At 42.3% G+C, this 22,816-nt stretch overlaps 1 protein-coding gene across 1 annotated transcript in view; it reads right to left on the bottom strand.

Annotated features, from left to right (window-relative positions):
* FCRL4 (Fc receptor like 4) overlaps positions 1 to 22,816 on the bottom strand; it is a 47,093-nt gene that overhangs the window by 5,660 nt on the left and 18,617 nt on the right. Inside the window, exons 4-11 of the mRNA XM_070784175.1 lie at positions 22,379 to 22,633; positions 21,656 to 21,940; positions 20,557 to 20,844; positions 8,226 to 8,336; positions 7,726 to 7,788; positions 6,512 to 6,539; positions 5,654 to 5,736; positions 5,385 to 5,453 (exon numbers count right to left, since the gene is read on the bottom strand). Coding sequence (XP_070640276.1) covers positions 5,385 to 5,453; positions 5,654 to 5,736; positions 6,512 to 6,539; positions 7,726 to 7,788; positions 8,226 to 8,336; positions 20,557 to 20,844; positions 21,656 to 21,940; positions 22,379 to 22,633 — 1,182 coding nt within the window. The remainder of the gene's footprint in view (positions 1 to 5,384; positions 5,454 to 5,653; positions 5,737 to 6,511; positions 6,540 to 7,725; positions 7,789 to 8,225; positions 8,337 to 20,556; positions 20,845 to 21,655; positions 21,941 to 22,378; positions 22,634 to 22,816) is intronic.

The raw sequence follows: 22,816 nt of genomic DNA, 5'->3' as shown, positions 1-22,816 counted from the left end.
TGTGGTCACTCACCTAGAGCCAGACATCCTGAAATGTGAAGTCAAGTGGACCTTAGGAAGCATTACTACGAACAAAGCTAGTGGAGGTGACGGAATTCCAGCTGAGCCACTTCAAATCCTAAAAGATGATGCTGTTAAAGAGCTGCACTCAATATGCCAGCTGCTGCTGCTAAGTCGCTTCAGTCGTGTCCAACTCTGTTCGACCCCATAGACGGCAGCCCACCAGCGCCCCCCCACCCCCACCCCATCCCTGGGATTCTCCAGGCAAGAACACTGGAGTGGGTTGCCATTTCCTTCTCCAATGCATGAAAGTGAAAAGTGAAAGTGAAGTCGCTCAGTCGTGTCTGACTCCTAGCGACCCCATGGACTGCAGCCTACCAGGCTCCTCTGTCCCTGGGATTTTCCAGGCAAGAGTACTGGAATGGGTTGCCATTGCCTTATCTGCAATATGCCAGCAAATATGGAAAATTCAACAGTGGCCACAGGACTGGGAAAGGTCAGCTTTCATTCCAATCCCAAAAAAGGACAATGCCAAAGAATGTTCAAACTCTTGTACAATTGCCCTCATTTCACATGTTAGCAAGATTATGCTCAAAATCCTTCAAGCTAGGCTTCAGCAGTACATGAACCTAGAACTTCCAGATGTACAAGGTGGATTTAGAAAAGGCAGAGGAACTAGAGATCAAATTTCCAACATCTGCTGGATCATAAAGTGAAAGTGAAGTCATTCAGTCATGTCCGACTCTTCACGACCCCATGGACTGTAGCCTACCAGGTTCCTCCATCCATGGGATTTTCCAGGCAAGAGTACTGGAGTGGGTTGCCAATTCCTTCTCTAAGAAAAAGAAAAGGAATTGCAAAAAAAAATCTTTCTGCTTCATTGACTATGCTAAAGGCTTTGACTGTGTGGATCACAAGAAACTGTGGAAAATTCTTAAAGAGATGGGATTATCAGACCACCTTACCTGTATCCTGAGAAGTCTGTATGTAGGACAAGAAGCAACAGTTAGATCCAGACATGGAACAACAGACTGGTTCAAAATTGGGAAAGGAGTACATCTAGGTGGTATATTGTAACTCTGCTTAATTAACTTAAATGCAGAGTACATCATGTGAAATGCCAAGATGGATGAAGCACAAGCTGGAATATCAAGATTGCTGGGAGAAATATTGACCTCAGATATGCAGATGATATCACTTTAATGGCAGAATGCAAAAAGGAACTAAAGAACCTCTTGATGAAGATGAAAGAGAAGAATAGAGAAAGCTGGCCTAAAACTCAACATTCAAAAAACTAAGATCATGGCATCCAGTCCCATCACTTCATGGCAAAAAGAAGGGGGAAAAGTGGAAACAGGGAGAAACTTTATTTTCTTGGGCTCCAAAATCACTGCAATGATGACTGCAGCCATGAAATTCAGACACTTGCTCCTTGGAAGAAAAGCTATGACAAACCTAGAAAGCATATTAAAAAGCAGAGATGTAACTTTGCCAACAATATGGACACCTTATCTTTGACAAAGGAGGCAAGAATATACAATGGATTAAAGACAATCTCTTTAACAAGTGGTGCTGGGAAAACTGGTCAACCACGTGTAAAAGAATGAAACTAGAACACTTTCTAACACCATACACAAAAATAAACTCAAAATGGATTAAAGATCTAAACATAAGACCAGAAACTCTAAAACTCCTAGAGGAGAACATAGGCAAAACACTCTCTGACATACACCACAGCAGGATCCTCTATGACCCACCTCCCAGAATATTGGAAATAAAAGCAAAAATAAACAAATGGGACCTAATTAACCTTAAAAGCTTCTGCACATCAAAGGAAACTATTAGCAAGGTGAAAAGACAGACTTCAGAATGGGAGAAAGTAATAGCAAATGAAGCAACTGACAAACAACTGATCTCAAAAATATACAAGCAACTCCTACAGCTCAACTTCAGAAAAATAAACGACCCAATCAAAAAATGGGCCAAAGAACTAAATAGACATTTCTCCAAAGAAGACATACAGATGGCTAACAAACACATGAAAAGATGCTCAACATCACTCATTATCACAGAAATGCAAATCAAAACCACTATGAGGCACCATTTCACACCAGTCAGAATGGCTGCGATCCAAAAGTCTACAAATAATAAATGCTGGAGAGGGTGTGGAGAAAAGGGAACCTTCTTACACTGTTGGTGGGAATGCAAACTAGTACAGCCACTATGGAGAACAGTGTGGAGATTCCTTAAAAAACTGGAAATAGAACTGCCTTATGATCCAGCAATCCCACTGCTGGGCATACACACTGAGGAAACCAGAAGGGAAAGAGACATGTGTACCCCAATGTTCATCGCAGCACTGTTTATAATAGCCAGGACATGGAAGCAACCTAGATGTCCATCAGCAGATGAATGGATAAGAAAGCTATGGTACATATACACAATGGAGTATTACTCAGCCATTAAAAAGAATACATTTGAATCAGTTCTAATGAGATGGATGAAACTGGAGCCTATTATACAGAGTGAAGTAAGCCAGAAGGAAAAACACCAATACAGTATACTAACACATATATATGGAATTTAGAAAGATGGTAACAATAACCCTGTGTACGAGACAGCAAAAGAGACAGTGATGTATAGAACAGTCTTATGGACTCTGTGGGAGAGGGAGAGGGTGGGAAGATTTGGGAGAATGGCTTTGAAACATGTAAAATATCATGTATGAAACGAGATGCCAGTCCAGGTTCGATGCACGATACTGGATGCTTGGGGCTAGTGCACTGGGATGACCCAGAGGGATGGTATGGGGAGGGAGGAAGGAGGAGGGTTCAGGATGGGGAACACATGTATACCTGTGGTGGATTCATTTTGATATTTGGCAAAACTAATACAATTATGTAAAGTTAAAAAAAAAAAAAAAAAACTTTGCCAACAAATGTACATCTAGTCAAAGCTATAGTTTTTCCAGTAGTCATGTATGTGAGAGTTGGCCCATAAAGAAGGCTGAATGCCAAAGAATTGATGCTTTCAAGCTGTGATGCTGAAGAAGACTCTTGAGAGTCCCTTGGACTGCAAGGAGATCAAACCAGTCAATTCTAAAGGAATTCAATTTTGAATATTCATTGGAAGGACTGATGCTGAAGCTCCGACCATTTGGCCATCTAATGTGAAGAAGTGACTCACTGGAAAAGACCCTGAAGCTGGGGAAGATTGAAGGTAGGAGGAGAAGAGGGCAACAGAGGATGAGATGGTTGGATGACATCAGCGCACATAAGTTTGAGGAAACTCCAGGAGATAGAGAAGGACAGGGAAGCCTGGCATGTTGTAGTTCATGGGGTAGCAAAGATTTGGACATGACTTAGCAACTGAGCTACATATTGCAATCACTAACTATATTTTATTGTATACTTAAAATTAGTAAGAAGGTAAATTTTATGTTAAGTGTCCTTACGACACATCATCATTATCATCATCATAAAGGGTGTGAAAGAAAACTTTGGAAAATGGTGCATATATCTATGGGCTTAATGGTAGTGACAATTTCTGTGGTGTTGATTCATCCCCAAACTCATGAGCTGTGTATATTAAATAGGCATAGCTTTTTACGTGTCAAAAAATTAGTGAACTACTTATGCTAGAATGTGGATGAGTTTCAAAACATTGTGTTAAGTGAAAGAAGCCAAACAAAAGGACTGCATTATATAAGAATCTGTTTATGTGAAATTATAGAATAGCAAACTATAGGACAGAAGGCAGATCAGTAATTGTCAAGGGTGAAGCTGGAGGGAGATTAACTGCAAAGGAGTATGAAAGGATTTTCTGGGCTTCTGGAAATGTTCACACATCACAGTGTGATTGTGGTGGTGGTTCTGTGAATGGATACATTTGTTAAAATAATTTGAATGTGCATTTAAAAGTGGTGAATTATATTTTATATTGTTGATTCCTCCATAAAGTTGATTAAAACAATCAATTTGAGTAGAATAGAAAATTGAGTGCATCACACTAAGTATTATCTCCTAAAACTTTTGGTTTAGGTATGTGTGTGTGCATATATATGTGCACATTCACATTTCTTAACAGTACAACTTATATTTCTTTTTTTTTTTTACACAGCTTGTATTTATTACTGCAGATTACAATTAAAAAATATTTCAACACCCCTTGTCAGGAGCATTGAGAGTTCTAACTCACAACAAGTGGTGGGATCAAAAGAAATCTGCTGGGCCAGCTAGGACCTGAAATTCTTAGGTGTCCCCAGGTACAGATGTGGTCCACATGGGAGACAGAACAAGCAGAAGTGTGGTCACCTTAAGTCCTGTTCAATAAAGCCTCCAGGTACCAAGGGACTCCAGCAGCAGGAAGTTGGATGTGACTGATTGGAGGTGAGGCCAGTGAAGGAGCAAGAAACAACTCATGGAATTAGAAATGCCTCACCTGTGCCTAAGGAACTTTAGGAAGGAGGGCTCCATCATATATATGAGAGACCATATATATACATTATAGGAGGGAGTGCCCACTTAAGTATCTGTCATCTCAGGAAGGCAGAAGCCAGCTTCCACAGTACCAGTTGGAGTAACTTCTTTCCCACTCCTTTCCCCAAGCTAGTTAGGGGAAGTCAACCCAAGAAATAGGGAAGAAGCCAACTCTGCCTGGTCCTCCCCATCACCCACACCGTTGCCAGCTTCATTCTGAAACCTGCCTGCGCTAGGTGAGGAGAAAGTTCTGATTAACCATCTTCAAACTTGGAGTTCTATTTACTTACTAAAGTAAAAGACTTACTTACTTACTTACTAAGTAAGAGACTACAAGACTGTGACATAAAGTGTCCACCTACTGTCTATCACCTAAGAGAATGGAGAATGTGTTGAAAAGCCTTTGGTTGCCAGAATTTTCAACCCAAGTGCCCAGGAAAACCTCTCACAGAAGAAAGTTTAAAGACACAGTGGGGGACAGAAAATTTTTGTAAGTAAGTCATGAGTCTTGCTTGCTGAGTATGTGGGTTACACAGGGTTGTTATATAGATTAACTAAATGTGTATATATTACACATATTAATATTTATATATTATAATGATAATATTCTTATCACATGGTAGGTGCTTTGCAATAATTCATTCATTACTTTCAGGTAAACTTTGAACATATACCCTCATGATTACAATGTCTATTAGAAGAATGTTTAATTTTTGTTCTGACATCAGGAAAGATGCTACATAGCTTTCTGTATCTGTCCTCTTTCTTTGGAATCTAAGCACTACTGTAGGGATTTTTAATCTGTTTTGATCACTCATTCACTCCCTTTACTCAAAGGAGACTCAGCAAACATGTGTCAAATGAATGAATGCAATTTGAAGCCAGAATCTCTCCCCAGTAACATACCTTCCCCTTCTGCCCCAGGCTGCGTAATCTGGATCTCAGAATATACCAAGTCTCTTTCTCTGGGATGCACTGAGAAGAAAAAAAAAAAAAAAACAACACTTTGTAAGCAGTGCCAGTCACTGGGGCATGCTACAGATGCTTCTTCATAAACAATAGTTTACCATGAATGTCTGGGATACTTAGGGAGACCAGGGCCTTTTGCCAGGCCTCAAAACAAGTATCTTTCTCTGGCTCAGGCCCAGAACAGCTTCCTACCAGGGAGTCCTCACCATTGATGTACAACTGCTGCAGCTCCACAGGGGCAGGGCACATGGGGTTGAGGGGTCCTGGTGGGCCTAAGGTCAGGGGTCTCCTGTAAGGCATAGAAACACTGATCATCCTTGGAACATTACACTATACATGAAAGTCGGATAGAGAAAAAAAAGAGTAGGGAGAAGTCAGCAGAACGAGGCCAGAAGAGTCTTTGACGTCATAGAAATGATCATCTCGTAAATAGAATGGTCACTCTCAATTGGTAAAAAACAAACAAACAAACAAACAAAACCCAGCCTCATCATCAGGAGGAAGTGTCTTCACAGCATTCTGCCTGGATAATTCAAGAAGCAATTAGACATAATCCATGATCCAAGACCCTGACTATGTCCTAAGACCGAGACACTGACACAGATAGAAGAACAAGACCATATTTACCAAACCAAACTTAAAAACACAAAATTTGATGAGTAAATAAGCACATTTGGGACAAAAAGAGGATTAGTAGAAGCTGAGACCCCACTGTAAAATCTAGGACTAACAATCATTTTATACAGTTATAGTAACATGTGGTCTAACTATAGGACTATTTGCACCAGAAATATTTTGTGCCAACCTAGAAAATCTATAACCTTTAGTATCATCCATTTAATGGAATGGGTAAATTTGAAATAAGAAACTGATCTATTTATGTGGGAAAATCCATTGTATACACTATTAGAAGGATTCTAAGAAGCTGTGATTATGGCCATTTTAAAGAATGTGAAAGTGGGAGCATCAAGCCACAGGAACATAGAGAAATCACTTGGCCTAATCTTGTATCCCCACAGTTCTGCATATTTTATTCTTGGGAAACCAGAAGGCTGAGACCTCACCTGATTGTGTCTCCCTGAAAGACATCTCCTGCAAATAAAACAAAGGCAGATTTGTGTCAGCAGAGGGAGCTCATCCTCAAATATTTCACACATGTACCACCTGAGCTGTGTGCTGTGCTGTGCTGTGCGGTGCTCAGTTGTGTCCGACTCTTTCGACCCCATAGCCCACCAGGCTCCTCTGTCCAGGGCTATTCTCCAGGTAAGAATACTGGGGTGGGTTGCCATGCCCTGCTCCAGGGGTTCTTCCCAATCCAGGGATCAAACCCAGGTCTCCCACATTGCAGGAGAATTCTTTCCCATCTGAACCACCAGGGAAGCACAAGAATACTTAAGTGGGCAGCCTAGGTCTCCAGGGGAACTTGCAGACCCAGGAATCAAACTGGGGTCACCTGCATTGCAGATGGACTCTTTATCAGCTGAGCTACCAGGGAAGCCCATGTGCTAACAGAGTCAATTCAAATGTGAGTGCAGTCTCGGATTCTCGTGAAAAAGAACTGAACCAAGCACATAACTTGCTGGGGTCAGGGCTACACATTGCTGTGTTGAATATGCAAACATCTGAGACTTGATTAGGGTTCAAGGCTGTGTTTATATACCTTAGGAAATACTAAATACAACCAAATTGTTTTTCTTGCAGAGTAGTGTGGGGCTACAGGTGGATTTCCAGAAGAAACTGTGGTTATGCCCAGAACCTCAGACTTCACCTCAGGCTTGTTAAGGACACTTTGGTCAGAGGTCCAAAGCTCTGTACATCCAGCCGAGTGCAGGATACACAGGAGGTGCCCAGAAGGATCTGGTGAGTTGAGTTGAATTAAGTTAAAAACAGAGTTGTGCTTCCCTGGTGGCTCAGACAGTAGGGCATCTGCCTGCAATGCAGGAGACCTGGATTTGATCCCTGGGTAGGGAAGATCCCCTGGAGAAGGGAAGGGCTACCCACTCCTGTATTCTTGCCTGGAAAATTCCATGGACAGAGGAGCCTGGGGGGGCTACAGTCCATGGGGTCACAAAGAGTGGGACGTGACTGAGCATGCACTCAAAACACAAAGTTAAAGCATGTGGGTAACTGCACTAGAGCTGAAAAAGCTTTTGTGTATGCCTCTACACCAGCTGAAACTAGCCTGACCTGGGTTAAAGCAAGAAGGCTTTGGAAGCACAACAGACAGTACTTGGGAGAAACTCTCTCCTCTGGGTGGAGGGGGAGCCAGTAGCCTGACCTGTAGAGAGTGGAGCCATTGGAATATGAGATGCTGGTCCCAGGCTTTGACTCAAGGACATCTCTGAGGAAGAAGGATAGAGATTAGTCAGCTCCCATTCTCAGTCATTTCTTCGTAGGGCCTTTCAACTTTTATTTGATTGTCCACTTATGGGGGATGTAGGATGGTCTGAAGTATCTAGTGGACCAGTCTGTTTGGACCAAAGAAACTATCCAAGGAAACTGTTTGAAGTTCTTGAAACTTTACATTAAAATGTGTATTCCCTCCCCATCTTTCACCTGAGGCTTCTCCCTCCCCATCTTTCACCTGAGGCTTCATAAATTAGACTAGACATCTGTTAAGAAAACTGCCTTTTGAAGAAAGCAGGTGAGCCCATCTATTAGCACTGGGGTGGTGAGGTGGAGAATGGTAATGTGGCAGTTTCCAAGGCTGCAATGAATGGGGTTTCTGAGGCAGGGGCAGGTTGTGGAGGTTAGCAAAGGGTAAGAGAGAACACAAACCCGGTTTCCTCTGGTACCAGCAGTAAAACAGCAGGGCCACAGCCAGGAGAATGCTGAGTGATCCCCCAGTGGTTCCTCCCGCAACAAGGCCTCTTTTAATCCCGGGAATGCCTGGACAGAAAAAGTGTGTGTGAGAGCCTCAGGGAGAGGGATCTAGAGCCTGGAGGTGCCTTGAAGCCCTAGAAACTTTCCTCGGCCTGGCTGGGGTCCTGCACCCTGGGAAAGGGAGGGCTCTAACAGACAAGGACCCATGGGGGCCATTGAGGACTGGACTAGGACTGTGTGGCACAGGAAGCAGGTTTCCACTGTGGGCAGCACAGTCCTGAGCCTGCATATGACAGGAAGTGACTCACCACGTGGGGGCAGAAGGCAGGAATCTGAGGGGATTGTGGCAAAGGGGAGAAAAGGAAGCCAGCTCCCTCCACTGACCCACTCACCTCACTTCAGACATTAATATTCGGAGGGACATATATGGTTTCCCAGGTGGCTCACTGGTCAAGAATCTGCCTGCTAATGCAGGAGACACAAGAGTTGTGGAACCGATCCCTGGGTCAGGAAGATCTCTTCGGTAGAAGGCAACCCATTCTAGTATTCTTGCCTGGAAAATTCCCTGGACAGAGGAGACTGGCAGGCTATATAGTACATGGGGTTGAAAAGAGTTGGACATGACTGAGTGACTGAGCACACACACACTACATCTGTCTATCTATCTAACCAGTTGTCTATCTATTCTGTACTCTTGTAATTTGGCCATTTGGAAATTTCCCCTAGACATCTGGAAAGATGTTATGATGATGACTTGGCAGAATCTAACTTGGAACAGCAACATGCCTGAGAAAGAAAGCAAATATCTCCACTGATTAGGGCACTAGTTGAACCAACAATAACTCTGATATTGCTCTCCATTAAAATAATAAACTGGGACACCACAATGAAATGACATCAGTTTCCTTCCTCCTAGAAGCCTGAGTCTTATGTGCTTTGAAGAGGTGGGGGGAAAAAACTGATAGAAGGAATAGACTAAATTGTTGGAGAATTTTGATTTTTTTTCATCAGATACATTCTCCAAGGCCAGGGTGCCCTCTCTCCACTCCTATTCAACATTGTTCTAGAATTTCTAGCCAGACCAATCAGGCAAGAAAATAATAATAATAAAGGCCTCAAAATTGGAAAGGAAGAAAAAAAATTGTCTCTGTTGGAAGATGTGACCTTAAATAAAGAAAATCTTAAAGACTTCCCAGAAAATCTGTTAGAACTAATTAACTAATTCATAGAGTTGCAGAATACAATATCAATACAAAAATCAGATGTGCTCTATACAACAACAAGGGATTATCTGAAGAAGAAATAAAGAAAACAATCTTGTTTTCAATAGCATCAAAAACAATAAAAGTTATTATTGATTGCAAATTTAATCAAAGAGATTAAAGATCTGTATATTAAAAACTATAAGATATGGTTAAACAAATGAAGACACAAATATATGGAAAGAAATCCCATGTTGGTGAATTGAAAGAATTAATATTGCTAAAATGTCCATATTGTTCAAAGCTATTGAAGCCAAACAGAGTTAATGCAATCCCTATCAAAATTCCAACATCATTTTTTATAGAAATTAAAAAAAAAAATTGTATGGAATAACAAAAGACACCAAATAGCTAAAGCAATCCTGCAACAAAAGAACAAAGCCGGAGGCTCTACACTTCCTGATTTCAAACAATATAACAAAGCTTGAACAAACAAAAGAAATTGGCATTGGCATAAAAAACATGAGAAACATGAACCAGTGGAATAGAATCAAGAGTCCAGACATAAACCTGTGAATATATCATCAACTAATATCTGTCAAAGGAGTCAAAAATACTCAGTGGAAAAGATAATCTCTAAATAAATGGTGCTGGGGAAACTTGCTAATTCACATGCAAAAGAATGAAACTGGACCTCCACCTTAAACCACTCACAAAAATTAACTGGAAATGTATTAAAGACTTTAAGAACAGAAACCATAAAACCTCTAGGAGAAATTATAGGGGAAAAGTCCTTGGTAATAATATGAGGAGGTCATACAACTCTATAGCCAAAAAAACCTTCAAATGATAATTTTAAAATGGACAAAAGATCTGAATAGTCATTTTTACAAAGAAGACATGCAAATGCCAACAGGCACAGGAAAACGTGTTCAACATCACTAATCATCAGGGAAATGCAAATCAAAACCACAGTGAGGTAGCACCTCACACCTGTTACAATGGCCTTTTTTTTAATAAAATTGTTTGAAATCAGAGCATAAGCAAAAGAGTTAAGAATAAGTTTACATGCCTTATTTTAATAAAGCAGTCTAGGTTATGGTGTCCTTGGACTGCAAGGAGACCAAACCAGAGCCAATCCTAAAGGAAACCAAACCTGAATATTCATTGAAAGGACTGATGCTGAAGCTGAAGCTCCAATACTTTGGAGCTTTACACTTGATGTAAACAGCTGACTCACTGGAAAAGACCCTGATGCTGGGAAAGACAGAAGGCAAAAGGAGAAGGGGTCAGTAGAGGATGAGATGATTAGACAGCATCACTGACCCACTGGACTTGAATTTGAGCAAACTCTGGGAGATATTGAAGCCTGGCTTGCTACAGTCCATGGGGTTGCAAAATCAAACATGACTTAATGACTGAACAACAACAAGGTTATGGTGATTTAGCAAAACATAGGAAAGCAAGAAAATGTGTCACACTTATATCAAATTAAGCATGTTGAGTTATGTTACTAATGTACACAATTTTAATTTTGTTTTACACTTTTCATCAAAATAAACTTTATTCCCTAAAACAACAACAACAAAAAAATGGAGACAGGAAGTGTGTTGGTAAGGACAAGGAGAGAAGAAAACCCTTGTACAGTGTTGGTGAGAATGTAAATTGGTGCAGTCACAGTGAAAAGCAGTATGTAGACTCCTAGAAAATTAAAAAAAGAAAAAAAGAACTATTATATGATCTAGCAGTCCCACTTCTGGGTATATATCCAAAGAAAACAGAATTACTATCTCAAAGAGATATCTGCATCCCCATATTTACCACCATATTATTTACAATAACCAAGATATGTGCAACCTAAATATCATTGATGTATGCATAGATACAGAAAGTGCTCGCGACTGAATTGCATCTGGCTGTCTTAAGAAATAAAACAGGGGGAGATGCTGGGAGCCAGCACGGGAGTTCCCACCCATGACAAAGGTCATGTGGAGAGGCCCTGAAGGCAAAGGTGAATCAGGACTCAAGGGGCCCCCCTGGACCTGCCTGAGCGTCTACCCCAAAACAAGAATCTGTCTGTTTAACTATTTTATGACTTTCACCTACTCCTCTGACATTTATGGAGGGCTATCCCTGACCACCTTTCTCTGTAAGAAAACCAACTTAGAGCTCTAGTTAATAAGTCTCCAGGGTATAATAGGTGTGCTCCAATTCAAATCCCTCAGAAAGCTTTCTAACTTGCCTGACAGGTTTCTGAACTCTTACAGCTATGCATGTGATTGTTCACAACCTCCCAACCATAAGAGGCACAGGAAGCTTAAGATATTTTAACAATTCAGAGCTTCTCAGAGAGTTAAAATTGTTAGAATAGAACTAGTAGAGGATTTCTTTGTTGAGCTAATGCTTGCTGCCAAGTTTCCATATCCCTTATCCACTGTGTCCCTGGGAGTGTATTGATTAACATAGTTGGTATATAGAAAAATAAGTAAAAGCTTTAATGTTAATAATAACCTTAGACCCTTGAGCTAATAAATTCTTCCCTTGATTATCCCCCACTGCACCTTTGCCCTATAGGAATGCGACTCTACCTAGTGCTTTCAGGGAGTGGCGCCAAACCTTAAGAAAAATCACCTCTGGAGAAAATAAGTTTTTCTGGTTGACTAATCTTTATCAGAAGAAGAATGTTAACAGGTCTCCTGACCAGAAGATGATGTAAATCACCTAAAGCCTTTGTATATGATAAGTGTGCAGAAAGAAAGCCTGGTTTCGATAAGGGTCAAGGACTGCTGACCTTGCATGACTTTGCACCCCCTATTATCTTCTATGTACAACTTAGGGTATAAAAGCTCCTTTTGAAAATAAAGCTATGGGCCTTGCTCATCAGGCTTGGTCTCCCTGTGTCGTTCTTGTTTCCTTTTCTCTCCTTTTCTTTTCTGTTCTTCCTTCAGGATGACTAATTTGGAGCGTGGGGGCCCTCTGAGACCACTTAACTGCCTGGGCTTCTAAGACCCACTCAAGAAGGTGCCTAAGGCGGGGCACCTTCAGCTATTTGAGACGGCGCCTGTGGCCTCCATGGTCAAAGCAAGTTTGGTGTCACGAATTTTATTGGCTTTCTGCATAAACCAGTTAGATCAAGCCTCTGTTCTCTCCGCTTTGCTATCCTTTCGCCAACGCCGTCCTCCTGAGGGAATCCCTGGATCCAACCGGGGCTGGACCCCGGTAGGGTTTCCCTGGTGGCTCAGTGGTAAAAAATCCCCCTGCCAATGCAGGGCTACAGTCCAACTTGTCACAAAGAGTCAGACACGACTGAGTGACAAAGCACAAGCCAACGCTGGAGACACACGTTCGATTCTAGGTCAGGAAGATCCCCTACAGAAGGAAATGGCAACCCACTCCAGTATTCTTGCCTGGGAAATCCCATGGACAGAGGAGCGTGGTATGCTACACTCCATGGGGTCACAAAAGAGTCAGACATGACTTAGCAACTAAACGACAACAAACACACACTATTCAATTATGATGGAATGTGAATATGATAGACTATTATACAGCTATAAAAAAGAAAGTTCTGCCATTTGCAACAACATGTATGGAGCCTGAGGGTATTATGGTAAGTGCAACAAGTCAGAGGGCAAGACAAATATTTTATGATCTCACTTACATATAGACTCTTTCAAAAAAAAGAAACACAAAAACAGAGAATGAATTGGTGGTTGCCAAGGGTAGGGGCTGGAGGGTGGGAGAAATGGGTGAAGGTGGTCAAAGGATACAAACTTCCAGTTATAAAATGAGTAAGTTTGGAGGATGTGATATATACAATGGTGATTATAGCTAAGAATATATTGTAAATATATTTGAAAATTGCTAAGATAGACCAACCTAGACAGCATATTAAAAAGCAGAGACATTACTTTGCCAACAAAGGTCCATCTGGTCAAGGCTATGGTTTTTCCAGTAGTCATGTATGAATGTGAGAGTTGGACTATAAAGAAAGCTGAGTGCTGAAGAATTGATACTTTTGACCTGTGGAGTTGGAGAAGAGTCTTGAGAGTCCCTTGGACTGCAAGGAGATCCAACCAGTCCGTACTAAAGGAAATCAGTCCTGAATATTCATTGGAAGGACTGATGTTGAAGCTGAAACTCCAATACTTTGGCCACCTGATGCGAAGAGCTGACTCATTTGAAATGACCCGGATGCTGGGAAAGATTGAAGGCGGGAAGAGAAGGGGATGACAGAGGATGAGATGGTTGGGTAGCATCACTGACTCAATGGACATGAATTTGAGTAAACTCTGGGAGTTGGTTATGGACAGGGAGGCCGAGTGTACTGCAGTCCATGGGGTCACAAAGAGTCAGACATGACTGAGCAACTGAAGTGAACTGAAGATAGTAGATTATAAATGTTCTTATCACACATACACTCACAAAATTCCAACTGTGTAAGGTGATGGATGTGTTAACTAACTTTTTTGTGGTAATAAATTTGAAATATATACATGCAGCAAATCACTTTATTGTATACTGTAAACTTACATGATGTTGTATTTCAATTATATCTCACTATAAGTGGAATAGCAACAAAAAGGAAGGCATAACCTCTAAAATCAGGCTGTTAGGTTAGAGACATTCCTCTTTTTACTACCTGTGTGGCCAGCAACCTTTATTTAATCTTCCCTGTTTGTCAGTTTTCTTATCTGTAAAATGGAGATAACGGTAACTATAGCAGTACTATTGTTGGTGGATAAAAATGAGTTAATAAAGTGCTTTGAATGGTTCTTAACATATGATAGGACTTCCCTGGTGGCTCAGATGGTAAAGTGTCTGCCTACAATGTGGGAGACCCAGGTTCGATCCCTGGGTCGGGAAGATCCCCTGGAGAAGGAAATGGCAACCCACTCCAGTACTCTTGCCTGGAAAATCTCATGGACGGAGGATTCTGGGAGGCTACAGTTCATGGGGTCACAAAGAGTCGGACACGACTGAGTGACTTCACTTTTTTTTTTAACATATGATAAGTGCTATGTCTATGTAAGTATTATCTCTTATTCATTGCCCTTACATTATGCCCTCAGTTCAGTACAGTTGCTCAGTCATGTCTGACTCTTTGCAACCCCATGGACTGCAGCACGCTAGGCTTCCCTGTCCATCACCAACTCCCGGAGCTTGCTCAAAATCACATCCATCGAGTTGGTGATGCCATCCAATCATCTCATCATCTGTCATCCCCTTCTCCTTCTACCTTCAATCTTTCCCAGCATCAGGGTCTTTTCTAATGCCCTAGACCCTCAGAAATTTCATGGCCCTTTGACCAGTTTCAGGGACACTCTCACACATTAGGCTCACTCACACAGCATCAGGTGGCACAATGGTAAAGAATCTATCTGCCAACGCAGGAGATGCAAGGGGCTCGGGTTCAATCCCTGGGTCGGGAAGACTCCCTGGAGTAAGAAATGGCAGCCCACTCCAGTATTCTTGCCTGGACTATTCCCTGGACAGCAGAACCTAGTGAGCTACAGTCCTTGGGGTCACAAAGAGTCGGACACAACTGAGCATGCACACAGCACTACCTTAGCCAACTTCAGCCCATTCTATGGACTGAATTGTGTTCCACCAAAATTCATAAACTGAAGTGATTCTAACCCTAGTGTGATGGCTTTGGAGATGGTGCCTTTGGAGATGGTGCCTTTGATGGTGCCTAAAACTCAGGTTTAGATGAGGCCGTGAGAATGGTCCTTCATGCTAGGATTCAGTTCAGTTCAGTTCAGTCGCTTAGTCGTGTCCGACTGTTTGCAACCCCATGAATCACAGCATGCCAGGCCTCCCTATCAATCACCAACTCGCGGAGTTCACTCAAACTCATGTCCACCGAGTCGGTGATGCCATCCAGCCATCTCATCCTCTGTCGTTCCCTCCTCCTCCTTCCCCCAATCCCTCCCAGCATCAGAGCCTTTTCCAGTGAGTCAACTCTTCACATGAGGTGGCCAAAGTATTGGAGTTTCAGCTTTTGCATCAGTCCTTCCAATGAACACCCAGGACTGATCTCCTTTAGAATGCCCTGGTTGGATCTCCTTGCAGTCCAAGGGACTCTCAAGAGTCTTCTCCAACACCACAGTTCAAAAGCATCAATTCTTCAACACTCAGCTTTCTTCACAGTCCAACTCTCACATCCACACATCACCACTGGAAAAGCCATAGCCTTGACTAGATGGACCTTTGTTGACAAAGTAATGTCTCTGCTTTTGAATATGCCATCTAAGTTGGTCTTAACTTTCCTTCCAAGGAGTAAGCGTCTTTTAATTTCATGGCTGCAATCACCATCTGCAATGATTTTGGAGCCCCAAAAAATAAGTCTGACACTGTTTCCACTGTTTCCCCATCTATTTCCCATGAAGTGATGGGACTAGATGCTATGATCTTAGTTTTCTGAATGTTTTAGTTTTCTGTAAGCCAACTTTTTCACTCTCCACTTTCACCTTCATCAAGAGGCTTTTTAGTTCCTCTTCACTCTCTGCCATAAGGGTGGTGTTATCTGCATATCTGTGGCTATTGATATTTCTCCTGGCAATCTTGATTCCAGCATGTTCTTCCAGCCCAGCATTTCTCATGATGTATTCTGCATATAAGTTAAATAAGCAGGGTGACAATATACGGCCTTGATGTACTCCTTTTCCTATTTGGAACCAATCTGTTGTTCCATGTCCAGTTCTAACTGTTGCTTCCTGACCTGCATATAGGTTTCTCAAGAGGCAGGTCAGGTGGTCTGGTATTCCCATCTCTTTCAGAATTTTCCACAGTTTATTGATGGGATTGGGGCCCTTAAAAGAAGAGATTCCAGAGATCTCTCTCACTCTCTCCCCAACTCTGTCTCATGAGGACACAGCTAGAGGGCAGAAGTCTGCAGACCAGGAAGAGGCATCTCTCCAGAAACTAATCATGCCAGCATCCTGATTTCAGTCCTGATCTCAGACTTCCAGCCTCTGAAACTGTAAGAAATAAACTCCTGCTCTTAAAGTCACCCTGTCTACCATATCTTGTTACAGAAATGCAAGCTAAGACAGCCTACCTTGGCACTAGTGCTCCAGGCTACCTCAGAGTTTCTATCCTGCTATGCTATTTGCTATGCTATATGACATTTCTAATCACAGAGATTTTGCAGGAAGTCCACAAATTAAAAAGAAGACATTCTGGTTCTGTTGCATATCAACTGAATCCTCGAAATCTGCTTACACTCTGAGATCATCTGTTTCCTTGCAGAACAGTTGTGAGAGTAAAATGAAATTACATGTGTGAAGGAACCAGTTCACTGCCTGTATCAGAGGATGCTGATTCATTCTACTGACCTTAAAATTCAAAAGGAAAGATGAGAAATTTTACCTATAGGTGTGAATTACCAACAGATTCACAATTATTCTTTTTCAGGGATTGTAAGTAAAATTTTCAGTATAAGAGTCTTTGTGGATTCATATTGAGTGCAGTAAATCAAACAGAGAAAAACAAATATCACATGATACCATTTATATGTGGAGTCTGAGGAAAAAAGGGTACGAATGAACTTATCTGCAAAACAGAAATAGTTAGAGAGGCGGAAAACAAACTTGGGCTCCCCTGGTGGCTCAGATGGTAACGCATCTGCCTTCAGTGCAGGAGTTCCGGGTTTGATCCCTGGGTCTGGGAGATCCCCTTGAGAAGAGAATGGCTATCCACTCCAGTATTCTTGCCTGGAGAATCCCATGGACAGAGGAGCCTGGTGGGCTATGGTCCATGGAATTGCAGAGTTGAACATGACTGAGCGACTAAACACAAGCATACAAAACAAACTTATGGTTACTAAGGGATAAATTAGGAGATTGGGATTGATGTATGCACACTGTGCATGCATGCTAAGTTGCTTCAGTCGTGTCTGACTCTTTGTGACCCTGTGGACTGGAGCCCACCAAGTTCCTCTGTCCATGGAGATTCACCAGGCAAGAATACTGGAGTGGGTTGCCATGCCTTCCCATACATACACTACTACATACAAAACAGATCACTAATAAGGACCTACTGTATAGCACAGGGTAATAGTTGGTTGCTCAGTTGTGTTTGACTCTCACAACCCCATGGACTGTAGCCCTCCAGGCTCATGTGTCCATGGAATTTTCCAGGCAAGAATACTAGAGTGGGTTGCCATTCCCTTCTCCAGGGGATCTTCCTAGTACAGAGATCAAACCTGGGTCTTCTGTATTGCAGGTGGATTCTTTACCATTTGGGCCACCAGGAAATCCTATATAACACAAGATATAGCTCAATACTCCATATATATAGCTCAATACTCCATAATGACCTATATGGGGAAAGAATCTCAAAAAGAATTGATATATGTATATGTATAGCAGATTCATTTTGCCATACACCTGAAACTAACACAACATTGTAAATCAACTATACTACAATCAAAGTTAAAAGAAAATCAATTAGCAAAGAAAAGCCTTCCTGGAGAAGCAATGTTCCTACCCTCAGTGTCACTCTGGATTCTAGGGCGTTCAAGACTCTTCAGAGGGTGTCTTTGGGCAGCTTTCAACTTTGCTAATCTCTTTTTCCCTTCGCCCACCTGATTCTTGAAATGTAATTTTAATGGTGTTTCAGGCTTAGTCTCTGCCCTTCTCTGCTGGGAATTACACCCAATATTACTGTTCAAGAAATTTTGAGGATGAGATGCAGACCCTCCTGTGGCATCTATTTGGGGGAAGACATGGCAGTTCCCCTGACCTGGGAAGGCCCTGCTTGATCACGGGACATGCCCTGAGGGAGTTGAAGGGAAAATTGTAGAGCAGCTGTGCCATTAGCATAGCAACCCCTTGCCAGAGCCACTAACCGAACTGTTTAGGTTTATGGCTCAGTCAGGGCTGACTGGTTTTATATAAATAGCACAGTTCTCTGCTTATTTAGCTTGGTGGATAGTGGTACTTCTTCAAAAAACTTTGACAATGGTTTCTCTCTCTGAGCTAAAAGATTGTATTGAGGTTCAAATCCAGGCTGCTAGGTAGAAGCTTTGTGACCTAATGCAAATCAGCCAACTTTTTTGAGTTTCACTCTCTTTTTCTGTAGAATGAAGATAATGATCTCTTTCATTTCTAGGATTATTACTATGATAAGCAAAAGTGATATATGCAAAATATATTCACTCAGCAAATATTTACTGAATGCTTATTATGAGCTATCAGTAGAATAGGCACTTGTGATAACAAATGGTCAAAATAGAGATCTACCTTCATGAAGCTACTATGGGAGGTGTGGAATTGTTGAAAGTGTCAGTCACTCAGTCATGTCTGACTCTTTGTGGCCCCATGAACTATATCCCACCAGGCTCTCTGTCCTTGGGGATTCTCCAGACAAGAATACTGGTATGGGTTGCCATTCCCATCTTCAAGGGATCTTCCCAACTCAGAGACCGAACCCAGTCTCCTGCATTGCAGGTGGGTTCTTTACCATCTAGCTACCAGGGAAGCCCTCATGGGAGATGTGAAAGGAGACAGAAAAGACTACATGGTATGGTAATTGCTGACACATGCTGCAAGGAAGAATCAAGAAGGACCAGGAGAGGGAGGGCTTGGTGAAGAGCTGCTACATTGCATAGTATGGCTGGGAAGATCTCATTGAGAAGGTGAGTAGAGTTCTGAAGGAAGCAAGGGAATGAGCATGAGGATATCAGGGAAAAGCATTGCAAAGGCCCTGTGGTGGAATGTGACTGAAAGCTTTGAAGAAGAGACAGGAGGCCCTGGTGGCTCAGGTGGAGAAGGGGAGTGGTGAGCCATTAGGTCACAGTAGTAGGACCAACAGATCACCAGGACCCAGAGGAATGTTGAGAGGACATTGGTTCTCTCTCTGAAGGAGATAGGAAGCCATGGGCAAAAGAGAAACATGATCTGATTTACAGCTTAGAGTTCCTCCTGATGCCGTGTTGAGAACAGGCTGTGTAGAACCACAGATGAAGCAGAAGAACAGTATTATTGCAATCATCCAGGTGGCTTGGATCAGGTGGTAGGAGTGGACTTGGTGGGAATTAGTCATATTCTGGGGGTATTTTGAAGGCAGAGCTATCAGACTTGCAGGTAGATTCAAAGTGGAAGATCTAGAATGACGCCTGGCTCATGGGCTATAGCCCACCAAGATCCTCTGCCCATGGGATTTTCCAGGCAAGAATACCAGAGTGCAGTGCCATTTCCTACTCCAGGGGAAAATGTGATGAAGGTCCAGTAACAAAAACTTAAAAGGAGCATCTGATGAATAGGTATAATAGTACCTATTAGAGTGAGGAAAGCCTGATAGTGATGAGTCTGAAAGAAAATAGAAGTGAAGACAGTGAGTAGAGATAACTCTTTTAAGGGGTTTAAATATAAAGGAAAGCAGGAAAATCTTTGCTTTCCCGTAGTTAACCCAGGATGCAAATGAACCTGAAATAGAGGCTGCATTGAAGCCCCATAGGAATCATTTCTTCAGTGCCACAGTGGCTGAGTGGAAACCTGGCTTGACTTTATATGACTCCTTGGAGATAGATGAATGGAGAGAGAGATATAAGCTAGGACTATGCAATCGCAAAGGAAGGCTTATCTCCTCTATGGACATTTAGGGGCTCCATATTCACTCTTGGTACTTGTAATTCATAACTTGCATGCGATTTGGTACTAAGATACTCTTAGACCCTCAGTAACAGAGTAAAATTATGCCTTAGATCTTTGGTCCTGTGGGATGATTTACTGAAAGGAGAGTATAGTTGACACTTAGGATGGTGGAGCTACGCCCTACCCTAAAACACTACTAATGACATGAGGCTGTTCTTGGAGAGCAACAAAACAATGGATCAGCATAAAAACACACAAAATCATCCCCAAGGGGTGAAATGGTTCCTGGACAGCATTAGCTCACTGGAGTACCTCCTTACAACTTGATTTATTGATATTTAATGGAAGAAAGTGTCTATCACCTTGGAAGATGGCAAAGTGGAAATGAAATTTAAAAAGGAGAATCATAAAGATAGTTGGCTATGTCCACCCCTAATTTGAGAAATATGAGAATAAATAAGATCAATGGGGATTAAACCTTACTTCTCACAGTGACGTTCACTGCCTCGCTCTGGATGAGGCCGTAGCCATTGTCAGCTGTGCAGTAGTAGCTCCTGGCATGGCTTTCCCCGATAACAGGGATCTCCAGCTCTGCTCTCTGGGAGCGCTGGCTTTTCTGCCCCAGACTCTCCCTCGTGTCCTCTCTGTGCCAAGAGAATGTGGTGTTCCCAGTGCCTTTGGCCACAGAGCAGACAAGGACCAGCGTCTCCCCTTCAATCACCTCGTCTTCTTGGGGCTGGGTTTCCAGGAGCACTCCAGACACAGGGATTCCTGTGTGAACACAGGACAACAGGTGAGGGCATGATGGGAGGAGGATGGGGCTGGGATGTTGGACAGGGGCACTTTTATGGGACTTGAAGATATACTCTTCTGCAGGTGCTAGCACTGTAGCCCAGAGATTGCAGATTTCAGACCTAGAGCATCACTAAATGTAACAACCTTTTCATCCTGATACACGGGCTCCAGGAGAGAAAAATTGACTCTCCTTGGAAAAGTATTTGGGTTTTATGTCATGTCCTAGTTATTAGTCTGCATTATTTTGATCCCACAGAGATAATAGCAATAGTCGCTATCATTACATTGGCCTAGACTACATCCTTTTCCACCAGTCCTTCTTTGGTACTTAAGACAAGCCAATATTTGCTATATTTATCTTTCTAAGTATGTATGTCCTCCTTTTCCATTTTACACATCACACTGTTTATTGTTACCAGTTGAGGTCCATCTCTGTGGTTATGTGTTTTCTAAACAGTTTCCCCAAAGACCTGACATCCTAGAATCTGTTGATTCAGTAGCAAAGCATTTAGCTTCATGTTTTCATTTTGTTTTCCCCAAATCTGTATCTACCTCCATGAATCACCTCTGTCATTTCAAGGTGCTGGAATTTTAAAGAAACGCTAAGTTTTTAGAGAAATATAGATGGAAGCAAAATCCTGTATTTCTTTTATTACAGTACCTCACTTCTCATGAGATCTAAGCCTGGAGCCTCTGTCAGGCTGACAAAATCCATCTGTGCTGGGCCCCCACAGGGCCAGACGGAGCAGCCAGGGGAGACATCACCACCTGGCCCTCCAATACTCACTCTGCACATCAATCTGAAGTGGGAGGCTGCGTTTGTGGATGCCACCAGTCAGTGTTTCAGCACCACACGAGTATGATCCTGAGTCCTCTCTCCAAATGGCTGTGATCTGGAGGTCCGGAGACCCACTCCAGTTCGAGATCATGACCCCGTCGTCTCTCAAGAACACAAAGTGAAGCCGAGTGTCTGGCCGCTCCAGCGGGAGCCGTGTCCCGCAGCTCAGGTTTACAGGCTTCCCCTCTATAGGCTGGGAATCTGTGACTTCCAGCTTTGGACGTGAAAATAGTTCTAGAGAGAAGAGGGAAACCAAGCTCTCAGTATGAGGCCGGCTTGGATTCTTGGTTCCAGAAAACGTCAGACATCCAACAGGACAAACTTATTGGCCCCTCTATTACATTTATCTTTCCCAGGACTCTTTAAGTTAAATTACTCCACTTTCTCTACCTCTTAGAGGACTTAGGTCACAAATTTATCCAACATTTGCTAAGGTATCAACTTATATAGGGAATTTCCTGGAGGTCTAGTTGTAAGGGCAGTGTGCTTTCAACTGCCGAGAGCCTTGTTTCAATCCTGATCAGGGAACTAAGAAAATCCCACAAGCCATGAGGCACACCAAAAATAATCAGTAAACAAACAGAAAAACTACTCATATAGATCCCCACTCAGGTGCCCAGTTTATCCCACCCTGACACTGATTAGGAAATGTGTATGAAATGAAGGGTTTACCTTGAATTTGAATATTTGTCTGACTTGTTCTCAATACATAAGCATTTTCCAAGAATCCAACGCACTGGTAACAGCCACTGTTATTTAAACTTGCTTTCGGTATCAAAAGATCAAAGCTTTCATCAGTACCAGAAATAATTTTTCGATTCCAAGTATACTTCACAACAGCCAGTTTCTCTCTCCCCCTTTTCTGGCATCTCAGAACCAGCTCATCACCTTCAAACACAGAATATGGCGCCTGGAGGATGAGGGAGGCTGGAAATCACACAGAGATAAGACACTGTCATTCAGGCACTCTTTCCTCTGAGTCTCCTGAATTTCAGAGTTTTTCTTTTCTTCCTTTTCCTTCCCCAGGATTTAGTCTTCTGATCCAAGCTCATTCATCTTCCAAATCAGTGTGACTTGCTTCAGATACAATTCCTAAATAAATCCTAGACA

The sequence above is a fragment of the Bos indicus genome, chromosome 3 (assembly GCF_029378745.1).
Source record: "Bos indicus isolate NIAB-ARS_2022 breed Sahiwal x Tharparkar chromosome 3, NIAB-ARS_B.indTharparkar_mat_pri_1.0, whole genome shotgun sequence".
Taxonomy (NCBI): Eukaryota; Metazoa; Chordata; class Mammalia; order Artiodactyla; family Bovidae; genus Bos; species Bos indicus.
Note: the sequence above shows the minus strand (reverse complement) of the source record. Positions and strands in the feature narration are given on the sequence as shown.